The 14,675-nt window shown below is 41.6% G+C and overlaps 1 protein-coding gene across 11 annotated transcripts in view; it reads left to right on the top strand.

Moving 5' to 3' along the window:
* PAK3 (p21 (RAC1) activated kinase 3) overlaps positions 1-14,675 on the top strand; it is a 247,993-nt gene that overhangs the window by 217,882 nt on the left and 15,436 nt on the right. For all 11 annotated transcript variants that reach the window (XM_082717310.1, XM_082717317.1, XM_082717315.1 and 8 more), the window contains 5 exons: positions 296-344; positions 727-839; positions 2,532-2,649; positions 4,101-4,200; positions 4,710-4,906. In XM_082717310.1, coding sequence (XP_082573436.1) covers positions 296-344; positions 727-839; positions 2,532-2,649; positions 4,101-4,200; positions 4,710-4,906 — 577 coding nt within the window. The remainder of the gene's footprint in view (positions 1-295; positions 345-726; positions 840-2,531; positions 2,650-4,100; positions 4,201-4,709; positions 4,907-14,675) is intronic.

Genomic DNA, 14,675 nt, shown 5'->3' with positions numbered 1-14,675 from the left:
TACATTCTTTCCTAAGCGGTACTTCAGTTTATTCAGAGGACTGCAGTTGTTGCAGCTATTTTGCTCAGTTCATTGCTGCAGAAGGTCTGACTGGAGTTCCTAGCCCACCAAAAGGGATACACGGAAGCTGTCTCAGGTAGAATTACCACAGAAAGGAGTTGTTCCTTTGTTATTTCATCCATGTATCTTAAGCTGGCCGATTTCCCTCTCCTAGAAATAACTACGTCTTATTTCAAATAAAATATACAGATAACATTTGGATTGCTTATTCATTTGATAACTTTCACCTTCGCAGGGCGTCAGGTACAGTGTACACAGCGCTGGACATTGCCACTGGACAAGAGGTGAGTGCTCACATTCAACCCTTATTTTTACTGTCTTTTCATTCATATCGATCACATCTCTTCTTCTATCCTGACAGAATGGGTGGCACTGGGTTGACGTGGGACTCGATTTCATCAGTGTCCAAAGTTTCTGAAGTGGGTGATTTGCTCCTGACTGACCAAAGAAAAGAGCACGAGTTTGCGGTGCTAGGAGCGAGCCTAGGAAGATAAAGAATATTTATTTCTTACCCCGTGTACAAACAACAACAACAACAAAAAAAAACAAAACAAAAATCCCAAGCCAAAAAATAAATAAACCCAAAACCAACTCCCTCCCCCAAAAAACAATGGCTGTGTGTGTGTAATGACTGTAACTCATTTTTGCATTTCAATCATCCTTCAGGTGGCCATAAAGCAGATGAACCTTCAACAGCAGCCCAAAAAGGAATTAATTATTAATGAAATTCTGGTCATGAGGGAAAATAAGAACCCCAATATTGTTAATTATTTAGATAGGTAAGTGTTTTCTCTCATTACGTACTGGTTTTCTTTATGCGATGTCATTTGCTTGGCCAAGTATTTTGTTTAGGATCTAGTCATGTAGCAACCCTTCTACAAATACTTCTCAAGTGCTACGGAATAGGGAGCCTCACATCTATTGCTGAACTTTGCCCACCCATCAAACGTTGGAAGACACACTTTATGGTCCTGCTTCTAAGTGTGAGCAGTATGTGTAATTTCCTTTCGCGGATCATGACCGCGTTGGCAAGAAATAGACTGTTGCGTACAGGGGAGAGCTGCGATGTTTTAAACATTTCACCGAGTGTTTGGAGGGAGTGCCGTCTCTGGGTGTCTGAGTGAAGAGGACTGGCTGCAGCAGCCCCACTTTAATGGGTGCTTTGTGATTAGCTGACAGTGAGGTCTAGGGAATTGAGACTTTAATCTCAAGCCTTTTTCTTGGACCAGGTAATTAATGTCTCTTTCATCAGTGGTATTAGCAGCGGGTTATAAATAGGCGTTTAAAGACAGCTCTAACTCTTCACTTGTGGTTAACATCGTGTTTCATTCAATTTCAGTAAGTGTTTGCTTAGCACCACTGTGCTGTGTACTCTGGGGGGATATAAAGGAAATAAGATGAGGTCTCCAACCTCAGTGAGCTTAAAATCTTGCTTTCTGTGTTTTGTGCCAGGTGGACCAGAGAAAGAGGGGGAAGAGGGAGGAAAAAAAAAAAAAGGAGTCAAATTTTACAGCCGAAACCTGAGCTTCATAAAATGCCACTTATAGGCTATCTGCAGTAAAGTGACTCGACACTGCTTTTTTAATTTTGAAAAAAAATTGCCTTTGCAAAAAAAAAAAAATGTAGATTTCTTGGATGCTTTCTTTCCTAATGAGGTAGAGCCTGTGAATGTTCATTTTTAATAGGCTTCCCAGGTGACTCTCACGGGCATTGCAGTTGGAGCGCCACTGAATTGAAAGTCTTGCTTCATACTGATGTGGAACTTAGGGCAGGATGGAATCATTGGGGTCATTCCGTTCACTCTAATTCCTCTCTTGCTGAACCTGGCTGCTAATGTGCCTTCAAGTGGTTCCAGATATTTTGAATTGGTCCAGTGGTCAGACTTTGATGACCTTCCTCCCCATGTTTGATCACTTGTTGTGTGTTCTCTCAACAACAACCTAAAGAAAATGGGCACATTGCTACTAACTTCTAATAGGACCGAGACCTTTGCAAAATCCTTTGCAAACATGAGTCTCTTTGATTCCAATACTGCTTGAAAATAATTCAGTAGAATCAAAAATAATGCTGAGATATGAATAAATATCTTTTCTATATCTCTGTGCCATGGTCCAGTTCAGTCCAAGACATCAACACAATGGCTCAAGTTACCAAAACGGCTAGTCACTGATCCTGTTCAATGAAAGTAGCTTTTACAGTGGAATGACTGCCAGTTGTCAGTCGCCAGAGGACTTCTGCTTCATTTCCTTCTTCCATGGCACACAGTGAGATCTGATGATCCTTTGATTTTCCTGCATATTCTCTTATAATGCTAGGGAAGTTTCCTCTTATCCCAGTCATTGATATTTTCCTCCCATTATAGAATATGGCCAAATGCAGACACTACCTGCAAACTACCTTCTTAATGGGAATATAGGCAAGTCCCCACTTTCTTAGGCCTGAATCAATGTCTTTTTCTTCTCTTCTTGTAGCTACTTAGTGGGTGATGAACTATGGGTAGTCATGGAGTACTTGGCTGGTGGCTCTCTGACTGATGTGGTCACAGAGACCTGTATGGATGAAGGCCAGATAGCAGCTGTCTGCAGAGAGGTAAGAAAATAGAGAGTTTCTAGCTGATGAGATCACCAGAACTGGCAGCCTTTTATCTCTGATTATCCAGAATGTGCTTAACACCAAAGTAATAATAGCACATCTTTTCTATGAAAAAAAAAAGAAAGAAAATGGAGAGCTTAACTTCAATTCAGATCCTTTCCTAATAGCACTTTCCTTCCCCTCTCTTCCTAGCCTGTTGTGTATTTTAGTCCCTTTGCTCTGGATATTTTGAGCTCTATTACGCCATTTACAAAGTGCCGCATCTAAGCCTGCATGCTGTAGTTTCAGTGAGCCTGGGAAACAGTAATGGCGGCATGGAAGTTCTTCCTGATTTGGGAGGATTTTTACATGATAATCACTTTGCCCTGCATATACAACGAGAGCCTTGTAAAATATAATCCATTACAATCCTATCATTTTCGAGAAGGCAATTCAAGCAAGATTCTCCCTTAGCCCAGATAGTAGTTGCTTTCCCAGTACAATCTGGATGTCTCTCAAAACCCTCCAGTGGGTCTGAGTGTCTGCTTCTCATCCAATAACAATGTCGTATCCCTAGTTTCATGCAAAACTGAGGACATTTTACTACAATTTTCTCAGTACATAAAAACACACTCCTTTTTGGAATCTCATCTTGGGCCTGACCATCTACCCCATTCATTGTGGTGAGGCTGTCTGCAGATACAATTAGGAACTCTGACCCACTGAAACTTGAAAGCCAGTGACAGGAAGACAAAACCAAATAACTACAGCTAGTCTTTGTTCTTTATTTTCAGTTGTTCACTTAAATTTCTTCTTGCCTTGCTCTCCTTTGGTCCCCATTTCCTCCAGCCCCAGCATGTAGATGTATCCACCAAACATAAGTATTTTCTATTCATGCAATGAATCAAACTTTTAATATACAGGAGACCATTCCACCCTGAGCCTGTAGTTTCCATGTTGCATGATGCAAAGCCACTTCCCAACAAGTGACTATAGCTACTTTGTAACCTAGAGATGGTTCCCAACCATGGCTGTCCATCAGAGGTAGCTTGGGGCCCTTGTTTTCAATGCAGATTCCTGGGTCCCCCTTCCAGCCTCCTGAATCAAATCCTGTGGAGGCAGAGTCTTACTGTGCCTATGTAGGACCAAGCTGAATCCACACCCTCCAGATGACTAGGTCAAAGTATGATTCTTAATTGGCTAGTCTGGCTGTGGCTGTATTAAGGATTTACTGCTATTTATCACATCCCCACTCTTCATGTCCTAGTCTGACTTGGGAGCTTTTATAATGTGTAATGCTAACTTATAGCATTGATGTAAATGGGAATGTGATTTTAAACTGGTAAGACAACAGTAACCTATTTCACTTGTAAACTTATACCTTTGCCCCATGATTATCTAAAAAATGAAACTTACCTGGTTTTAAATTCTTTGTGATATAATTAGAACTTGCTTTTCTGATTTAATAGTGCCTCCAAGCGCTGGACTTTTTACACTCAAACCAAGTGATCCACAGAGACATAAAGAGTGACAATATTCTTCTTGGGATGGATGGCTCTGTTAAATTGAGTAGGTATTTTTGTTCAGATGGTATTTGAAAGAGTATCAGGGGATTTCTGCTTGTTTCCTGTCTGAGAAGAAAGTGGCTATTGAATGTGATTGGTTTGAAAGCATTTAGAGCCCCGTTTGAAGTAAAGAATTTTTTTTCTAACGCCATGTTCCTGTCGATCATGGCCAGATTCTGAGGGTTTAACATTCAGAATTTCTTGGGTCTTCCATCTGCTAGATGACAAATACCCAACTAGAAAACTGAAAGATCCTGTAAGTTGGAGGGGACAGTCATGGGGAGGGAGCCAGATTGAGGACTAGTAAAAATGACATCATGTTAATCAGTTATCTCAGACCCTTTTAAAATCAGGGCCACTGGAGGGATTTGGTAATAATGGATAGGAGCTAGGGTGTTATGGAAACTCTGTCAAATGGAGGAAGGTATGGCCATTTATGAAAGTGACCTATTCTGGAAAAAAAAAAAAAAGAAGAAGAAATTGAATTGATTGTAACTGACTTTTCTTCCACAGCTGATTTTGGGTTCTGTGCCCAGATCACCCCTGAACAAAGTAAACGGAGCACTATGGTGGGAACTCCATACTGGATGGCACCTGAGGTTGTAACTCGAAAAGCTTATGGTCCGAAAGTTGATATCTGGTCTCTGGGGATTATGGCAATTGAAATGGTGGAAGGTGAACCCCCTTACCTTAATGAAAATCCACTCAGGGTAAGTCAGGAGAAAACTCATGTATGTCCTCCCTCGGAAGAGGGCAAAGTGTCATTTCTTGTCTCTACCAAAAGGGGCCAGAATGGGCTCTTTCCTGGGATAAGTGACATAGAAGCTCCAAGTTATGATTCTCAAAATTACTCTGAGTTATTCTCAATATCTTCTATAGTGTTCCAGCAGCTTTCCAAGTGCTTGTAGATCAGTATTCCTAATGGCAGTGGTCTTTAAAATTCTTTACTACAGTTTTCTGCTGTTAAAAAATAAAGCATAACTAGATGTGGGAAGAAAAGTATTTTTATCGCAAGCCATGCTTAAATGATCTATCTAGGAAACACTTGCTTTATAATCACTTTAACAAAGTGAATAAATGCATTTCCAGAACACCTATAATTTTTAAATTAGATTTTGTCTCATTGTCAGTAATGATTTATTGAGCAGCAGCAGCTGGGTATTGAATGGAGCGGGAGATAGACACAGCGCCAGCATGGCGGAGTTGCAAACGTAATTAGACTGTCTGGTAGAAAATGAATGGAAATAGTTGGCGTTGGGGAACTCAGGTTAGCTCCTGTGGAAACAGAGGTTTGATCCTTATGTAGTCAGGTTACCTCGCCAAGAGAGAAGCTCCATTTCAGAGCCTAAGCCCACCATCTTTATTCAGAGATGAGCCACAGATCATGAGAGTAAAAGGCCAAGGGGTATGCAAGAAATGCTTGCTCAGCACAGGAGTGAGCCAGTAGCTCTCCTGTTGTGCATTGCCTAAGGGTGAGCCAGAAGCTGTGTTGCGTTTTTAAAGGGCATTCCATTACCGAAAAAGGAAATATGCACAGGTTCACATTCGAAGCTCAAGCTCGAAACACACATAGTATGCCAGTGCTGATGGCTTCTTGCATATTATTTGCATCCTTACCACTGAGTCTAAAACTGAGTTTTCCCCTCAGTATAAAAAGAATCGGCCTTGGTAAATGGTGAAGTCTTTGCATGGTCAGCTTATAAAATCCATATTCACGCCAAATGTATGTGGCTTTCTGTATATGTCATGCAACCTACACACTCACTGTCTAGTTGCTTTCACAGTTGAACCTTTTGTAATTGGGAGCTGCAGCCCCCCGTGTATGCAGTGGGGGACAGCCTCCCCTCACCATCTCCTAAGTCCTCTCTGACACTCTGCCTCTTGTCCTGTCCCTGTGCTGATTGGGAAACAACAGATAGGAGTGAGTGCCCTAATGAATGCTCCGTGCTATTGCTCTGGTCTCATGAAACAATCTGGAAGTGAGATGTGCGCGTTGATTAGCTGCCTGCAGGGCTGAGTGGAAGAGAAGGGGCATTTTCCCACCGTCTGTGGGTCGGCCCTCCATGAATTTAATCAAGCCCACCCCTGACCTATGGACCAAGTGCATCAGGATAATTACTGGGGCTTATCCTTATTGTTTAACCACCTTTGCCCATTAAGGAATAGCAGTGAAAGAACACATCAGGCCTCTTGTTTCCATGGATTTCCTCCTCTAAGTCTTCGGAGTTTGGAGGCACTAAACGGATTATAGCTATTTTGCTTTCTGTCTTCTAATGAGTAATTTACAACCTGCAAAATTTGAGGATTAAATAAATGGCGCTGTAAAGCAGCTGGTCTCAGTAATGCATTTATTACCTTCTTCAGTTCCCCAATTACAACTGATCACTCTTTAGCGGGGCCATTAATTGTTAGAAAAAAAGGAAACAAGTTTTAATCTTTATAGGCATCTTCTAGCCTAGGATTAGAACTCATAATGAACAGCTTGTCTCTTAGAATCCACAGCCTTGTAGCTAAACAAGTACTTGCAGACAACAAGCCACCAGGTTCAGGAAGCCTACATTAAGGCTATAACAAAAAGACCTGTCAGAAAGACCACCCTGTTGAATTCCACTGATAAGGACTTGGACTAACTTTGTTCATTACTCTCAGTGTGTGATCAGCCTCCAATGACTCAATCAATCAACAGGTCCATATTGACCCAGCCCTCTCACTCTCTGCCAGGCACCACAAGTACTTTCTTAGTTTTGATTTCAGATATGTTGCCCTCGTGTTCGCTTAAAGACAACACAGCATCTCAGGCCGTATGCCCTTATTTGGGATTTAAAAAATGTAGTCACCGAAACCATAGAGGAGTTGGAGAGAAAAAGATCCAACAGGAGCTCATAAGGAGCCTGTATTTTTTTGGATCCTAATGGCCAGGCTATGTGTGGAGGATTGGAAAATTGTAGAGCTTCGGGAGAGGTAGAAAAGAGAGGTAGGTTAGTCCTTTTTTCTCTGAGAACCTTCCAATACTACCATCCACCCATCCACCCCTTTGGGCTTTGAGGAGGTAAGAAGGAATTAAGTGGAAGGAAGACAGCGTGGGTAGAATAGAGGGTAGCATGTTGTCGTGAAAAAATTCGGCCCCTATAGTCAGGTAGATCTGGTGTGTCCTAGCTTCACAGCCTACAAGCTCTTGTAGGGACTTTCAACAAGTCACTTAAAACTTTTATAAACCTGTTTCTTTTGTATAAAATGAGGATAATACCTTGCAGAGTTAGTGTGAAAATTAAATACAATAATACATGTAAATCACTTAGCACACTGTCTAGCTCATTGTAGGAAATATGTGTATATGTATTGTGTGTGTTTGTGTGCGCAGAGAGAGATTATACGAATAGGAAGGTGAGAAATGATCCACTGAGTGGTTTTTACACATTCATAAAGGGAGATTGGACTCCCCACTTCTGCAAAAACTTCCCCTTCACACTGGCTACACTCTGATCACTGCAAAGAGCAGAGGGCTCTGCAGAGTCCTGTAAAATTACAATGAACAGATAACACTGAACGGAACAGGGTAAAGGTGAAGACAGGCTGTATGTTTGAAGGCTATTCACCTTTCATTTGGGTTTTTAGCGTGTGTCTTTGTTGTGTCTGTTGAAACGGAACAAGCCCTTTGTGAATGTTGCCAGTTAACATATCACTGATGCAAGGAATTAGCTACTTCCCCCCTAGTTACAAAGTGGTTGGGATTTTTTTAATGTAAATTGTTCAGTGCTAATTGACCTAATTTGCTCATAAAATGCCTTTTAAAGGTCATAGAGTTATTAACTGTACTGATGTTATGAGGTTGGTACCCTTCCAGAGACAGAAAGGAGACAAGCTTCTTACCGTTCCCCACTGCCTGAAGTCTTTGCATTCGACATAATTGGCCTTGAACATGTTGTTCTGTGACCCATGGACATTTTTAGTGTGGTCTCCAATAATAAAGTGCCTTGTTCTTTCTGTTTGCCAAAGTGATCAGGGTTGAAATCAAAAGTCCCCTGTGGATATACAAATCAGTGTTAGCATTCTGCTCATCTTCCCAACTTTTTTTGTCGATTGGAGATATGTACTCTAAAACCTGTGGTTATAATGACCTGATTCTAAGTAAAGAGAAACAATCATCTAGATAAAACAAATCTTTGATTTGTTTTTTTCAGCACCAAAAGAGTGTCTCTTTATGAACTTTGTATTCACAGGTAATTGGGCTGTTCTTGTTAATGGATTTTGATGGAATCTGACTTTTGTGAAATGTCTCAGTGACATCCAGTTGAAGTCCCTACTGGACTGTGGGTGGATCCCTTTACTATGTGTACTTTTCCAAACCTTCACCCTACTTGAAATGAACATTCAGGCTTGTCTTTCAGCCCTTGCTTTAAGCATCGATGAAATGGTAGCAAGCATTGGCTATTTGGAAGACAGTTCCTGGTGTTAAGAAACATGTGAATGTTCAAACCAGTAGTGTATGATGTGAACCACTGACCTTGTAATAGTTGGTCTACTCCTTGGTTGTGCATTGGAATCACTTATGGAGCTTTAAGAACAAATGGTATCAGCTTCTCCCACCAAGGACTGAACCAGAAACAAAGCTCTGTGGCAAGCACTTTCTAGAACCCCGTCTAAGCTGGAAAACAATTCTTCTTCATCAACCCTCTTTGAACATGGTTGTCTAACCAAAAAAGAACACACTCTTGCTTTGTCTACATGTTTCCATTTCCCCTAGTATAGATATAGATATATAGGTACATCTATATATTGATATCTGTATCTATATTTATATCAATATTACTCTGTCAAAGCCTTGTTGAAATCCTGGTGCACTCTGGCATTTTCTGGCTTACCAGTCCAGGAACACTATAAAAAAAGAAATGGCATTAGCTCAGCAGGTACATTCATGATACGCCATTTCTTTTTCAGTTTTACTTCTCCTAAAATGTGGAGTTTATCTTTAAAATGTGCTAGCTGCTGAGTATATAGCACATATTGGTGATGATAAAGCTATCAGTCTGACTACCCATGATCAGGAGTGAATTACCTGTGTGGCCAGAGAAAAGGCAATCTAAAATCAGCCCTGTTGTCTTCACTGCGAGACTTCTTAGTCTCACTTTCTGTACACTTAAAGCACTACACAAATATTCGTTATTTCTTTTACTATAGAGCTAAGGAAATTCTGGTTAGTTTATATGTCTAGAGAAGGGAGTTAAGCAAAAGGGAATCTCTAGCAACTAAAAAACAGCAACTAAGGGCCAAAGTGCTTCTAGCTCCTCCAACCACTGGAACCTGTGTTGTGGATTGGAATGTCTGGGTTTGATGGCGCGTGCTCATTTGGAATTAAAGTCAGACATAAACTTCCTGAGCGCCAGAGAAGCAAGCATACTTTGCTAACACTCAGTCAATATTGTTTTGAATGTATTTCAGGAAGAGCTGGGAGCATTCCCTTCTTTTTCCGTAAACCACTATGGAACAGCAAGGTTTATTGATGGTTTGTTGACACTCCTCCTACTTTGAGGACAAACCTATGCCTGAGAGGAGGGGGCAGTTGGGACAACTGCAACTAAAATAATTATAGAACAGTAACAGGGTTTCTTTTTAATCATAAAAAAATATTGCCTGTCAAAGGATAGACAGCTCTTAAGAATCACTGGTTGTCAGGAATTTAACATAGGAAAATGGGACCTAGCCATAGGAAAGCTGCAAGTCTCATTTAGATTGTAATTCAGAAGCAGACAGCTCAAACTGGTGAGTTACGACCTAGAAGACAGCCAAAGAAGAAATTGATTCCACAGCAAGCTAAAACCTGAGACTCTGGCCAGGCAAAGGGGAGGGAAACAAAGATTAAAAAATCGGGTGACCGGGGCCTACTGTTGGCCAAGACTGATATGCCCTTATCCTAATATCATCTTATCATTCCTCAGTATCCTCAAAGCATAACTTGGGAATAAGCCAAGGATGCATATGCCTTTTGCCCTAATAGGTACCAGACCTTGAACAAATTAGTTAGGTCCCTTGAAATCAAAGTCCCTTCTAAATAGACGAATCATGGAGTGTGATGTTGGGCATCTGCCTAGTGAAATGTACATTGGCATACCTGATTCTATGGCCTTTTAAATCTGTGTTTTTGCCAAGGGAAAATTACTTCCTCCAGAAAAATCTGAGTTTTCTTCATAACTAAAGAGCATTTCTGACTTTTTCTAACCTGGCTTCAGCATCATTTTAGAAGACCTTTTGCATTCTGGTAAAAGGATACTCTGAGGTATCTTACCCAAACCTCTCAGCAGAGAAAGTTTAACTTGACAAAGCCAGTCTTACCTCTGTAGCTGGGAGAAGCAAAGTGCTAACATCATCCCAACCAGCCTGATCTTTTTGGTGCTTCTTGCTCCTTCCTCCCTTTTCTTCCAACTCCTCTTCTTCTCCTTGACCCTCCTCTCCTTCTCCTTCTCCTTCCATAAGGAATTGCCTCAGTGCTTAGATGGCAAAATTCAGCATCACTTTTCATCCAGGAGTGGCCGATAAATGTGACAGGATGAGACAAAGATCTTTCTGTTGTCTCTACCAGCTGTACACATTATGTGACTTGAAGAGTGAATCCTATTCCCTGGTCTGCCAGTCAGGAGCTCCATGATCTTGCATGGGTTACTTCCTGCTGGACCTCCATCTCCTCAGCACTCCAAACAAGTGGAAGTTGATGAGATTATTGGTCACCAGTGGACTTCACAAGGCCCTAGAATTCTGTGGAGCTCCTTGGGTTTAAAGGGCCCAAGGGGGAGGTCATGTGGCTCTTGATTCCACCAACACAGGTCCTCTTTCATTTGTTTTCCGTATTAGTCTTCCACATAAGCATGACTTAAATGGAAAGGAGAAATTCACGGGTCTCTTAACTCTGTGTTCTTAGGCTATAGATAAACTCCAGCCTTCCTTGACTGCCAGAAGAGCTGTGGTTTGAGTGGGTATTGTCTTTAGGAGTGCTTTCAGGGAAGTGATCTCCAGGAAAGAGCTCAGAAGTGTTTCATCACCTCCTGAATAAATATGTGTCCCATAAAGAAGGAAGATCCCCCTTTTCCTACTAAGTGAAGACACTTGATCAGGATGGGAATGAAATCTACTGTAGAGGAAACCGGGCTGCCCCACTCTGACAGGACCCTTGGGTGAGAAACCTGGAAAAAGCATCATGGTGATAGAAATGCTCCAGGGATCCATGATCTACACTGTACTCTTGGGTGTGACAGGGGAAGAATCAATCCCATTCTATTGGGTGAAGGGCTGTTCAGCTGACGAACTGCATATGAAGTAGCAGTTGAAACCAGTTTATGTGAGCAATCTAATGTTTGGCTCACAGATCATGCCACATTCGAGCCATTTTGATCCTAATTACGGTCATTTGGAAAAGCCCCAAAGAAATGGGGAGTTGGTCTCTACCAGCTCTCATGTTCTGAAATGAAATGTGAGCAAATTTATAGTGTTCAGTGGTACTTTAGAACCAGAAATTCAATGTGGGTTGAAGAGAAAATAGGAGGTGGGAAAGTTGGTACAGCAAAACTGTATATAATGCTTTGAGAAATTTTATCTGGAAAGACCAGAGAAGTGGGGCAATAGCAGCAGAGTGAGGATCAGGTGCCCTGGGCCTCCCCAGTTCTTTAGGCTTTGTCTTCATTTCCCTTCCCCAGTGTCCCACCAGCCACCTTCTCTGCCCATTGTCATTTGGCCCCTGTACTTGCCCTGTGTTCGTCTCCTCCTTCTGCTTCTTGCAGCTTTTCTTCTCCATGTCTAGCTCCATTTTGCTTCACTTCTTGTCTGTGTTTACACTTACCCCCATCCCCACTTCCAGATCCCCTCTGGTTCTCAACCTCGGGTTGCCACTCAGGCTGCCCAGGGTTTCATCCTGAGCACACATTGCTTGCTCCGTGTTTCTTGATAAGCACTATTAATCCTGAGAGATTAGAACGAGCACACCCATTGTCAGAGTCATCTGGTCTTTATTTTCTGGCCATAGTCGGTCCTTGATGTTTGAAGGGAGAGCTCTAAAGCAAGGCCAACACCTAATCTGTCAGTGTTACCCAATTACTTTTTGCCATCAACCTGTAAGGGAAAAGGTCTTTAATAGGTTGATTTTAAAGGACTTTTTAAGGATTAAACAACAACAAGCCCCACCACCATCACCACCACCACTGTATTTTGGTGACAGATGAGAACTACTATGCAAGACAAGTAGGTAACAAAATTATGCCATAATGCTTATTCAGTTATCACACTGGACTGTTGGGATAAATAAGTCAACCTATGGAAGAAAACATCAGTTATAAAGTAATCACTTCTTTTTACACGTTTGGTCCCATTCACTTTCTTCTTAGAAAGGAGAAAACATAAGGAAGGAAGAGAGAAAGCAAGGAAGGAAGGAAGGAGAGAAGGAAATGGAAGAAAAGAAAGAGAAGGAAGTGTCAGGACCTTTCATGAAATCCATAAACACATCAGAGGCAGCAGTATGCTCTGGCCTTTGACCTCTGAAATCCCAGGTCATGAGTAAACTAAGCCATAAGCTGTCAAGTCACTCATTGCTAAATCACTCTCGTAAAACACTCAAAGGTAGTTGGAAATTCTAAAATGAGAAAGGAACCAGGATAACAGGAGGCTCTAGGCAACAACAAGAGTATGAGCTGCTTATAAACTCTCAACATGGTTATAGACCCCGGGGAATATAGTGTGAAACCTTCTAAGTGGGGACCTGCCCTTTCTCCCCATTTCCAAACAAGTGAAGAATGATTGACCTCAAGAGAGTCCATTTCCTCTGTAGAGGTAGAGGTGAAGTTGCTGACCATGCCTCATTTCTTGAAGAGCCCTTGTCTGCCTCTGCTAGGAGAATTCTTTCCTCAGAGACTGGGAACAGTGTGAGGTGGTATTTGCAGTGGCAAAAGCGCAGACTCTGAACTCATATTCCCTGGATTCAAATATTGGCTCCCTCATTGGTAGTTGTGCGATACTGGACAAGTTATAATAATCCCACAGCCCTCAGTCCCTTCATCTGTCTATTAGGAGTCATAATCAAGTTTACCTCAGGGGATTGTTGTGTGGATTATTAAATCACCTGATAGGAATCACTGAATAAATGTTACCTTTTAATACTTTAGATGGACATAGTATTTATAGAGATACTGAGACACAGATGAAAAGCCCTCTTGGTCTTATAGTTCAGTTAGATTGTTTTGTTAGATTTTTGTCAGCTAGGCTGGGAGCCTTTCACCACGCATAACATAATTTCCATGGGAAAATGTGTTTTGGGTCCCAAATGTTGAACTTAGAAAGAAATGTTTGTACCACACCCCGTCGTCTTTGTAAATTGATTCTTTAGATCAGTGCCGGAGACTCTCATGGTTACTAACACATTGCCATGTTAAGTCCTCTGGGTTGTTTTCTAGCATCTTAATCCAAACTTTATAAAGTGTTATAATGAACTTAAGTCACAAACTGAAGCTTTTTAATTAAATGGTTAGTCCTGTTGCAAAACTGCCTTAATGAAAATTTATTGGGTACATATGGTTTGTTTGGGGTCCTCTTTGGAGAAATGTGGTAACTTCTAAGATGACAGCATTGATCTTTTTTAACTGAGGAGATTTCCAACAAAGTCAATTGAATTATTCCTTCAACTGGGTAGGGTAGTTTTCTCTGAAGACTTAGGTAAATTTTAGTTGCACATTGGGGTCAGTGAAAATTGTGATGTTTGTGTGTGATTGCCAAGAGATTTAGAGTTATTAAGAATTCTAGAACATCAGGGATGCCTGGGTGGCTCAGTCGGTTGAGCGCCTGACTCTTGGTTTAGGGCTCAGGTCATGTTCTCAGGATTGTGAGTTCGAGCCCTGTGTCGGACTCCATGCTCAACGGGGAGTCTGCTGGAGATTGTCTCTCTCCATCTCCCTCTGCCCCTCCTGTTCATGTGCACATGCTCTTTCTCTCTCTCAAATAAATAGATAAATATATCTTTAAAAAAAAATTCCAAAACATCAGAAAGTTACAGGTAACATAGATATCACCATGAAGAAAGTCACCATTTTTGGCCCTAAGGTGGACTTTGTCACATTATCAAAAAAGGTCAGTAGGTCACAAGGCCTGCATTGCCTCACTGAGGGAATCAGGCAGATCTTGTTTAATGATGTAGCAAAAGATTAATCAAGAGCACTATCTCTGTGCAAGATCAGTCAGAGAAGACTTCAGTTCTGAACTATGTTTCAAGTTCCAGAGGCCATAATTCTCTCCCCTTTCTCTCTGGGTTTACCCGCCCCACAGATTACCATGTTGTGGCCATCTTTTTCCAGTTTTCCCTCCCTTTGATGCCATCCCCTTCCATACTCTGCTCCTGGAGCTCTTTTCCTTCTGCCACACTGAGGGGCAGGTCATCAGAAGTTACCACGTGCCAGGCCTGTGCGACTCAGAAAAGGTGCCTTTGCTCATTCTCTGTGTATCTTCTTT

Source organism: Mustela nivalis (assembly GCF_964662115.1).
Source record: "Mustela nivalis genome assembly, chromosome: X".
Lineage (NCBI taxonomy): Eukaryota > Metazoa > Chordata > Mammalia > Carnivora > Mustelidae > Mustela > Mustela nivalis.
This window is presented reverse-complemented; position numbering and strand designations above follow the sequence as displayed.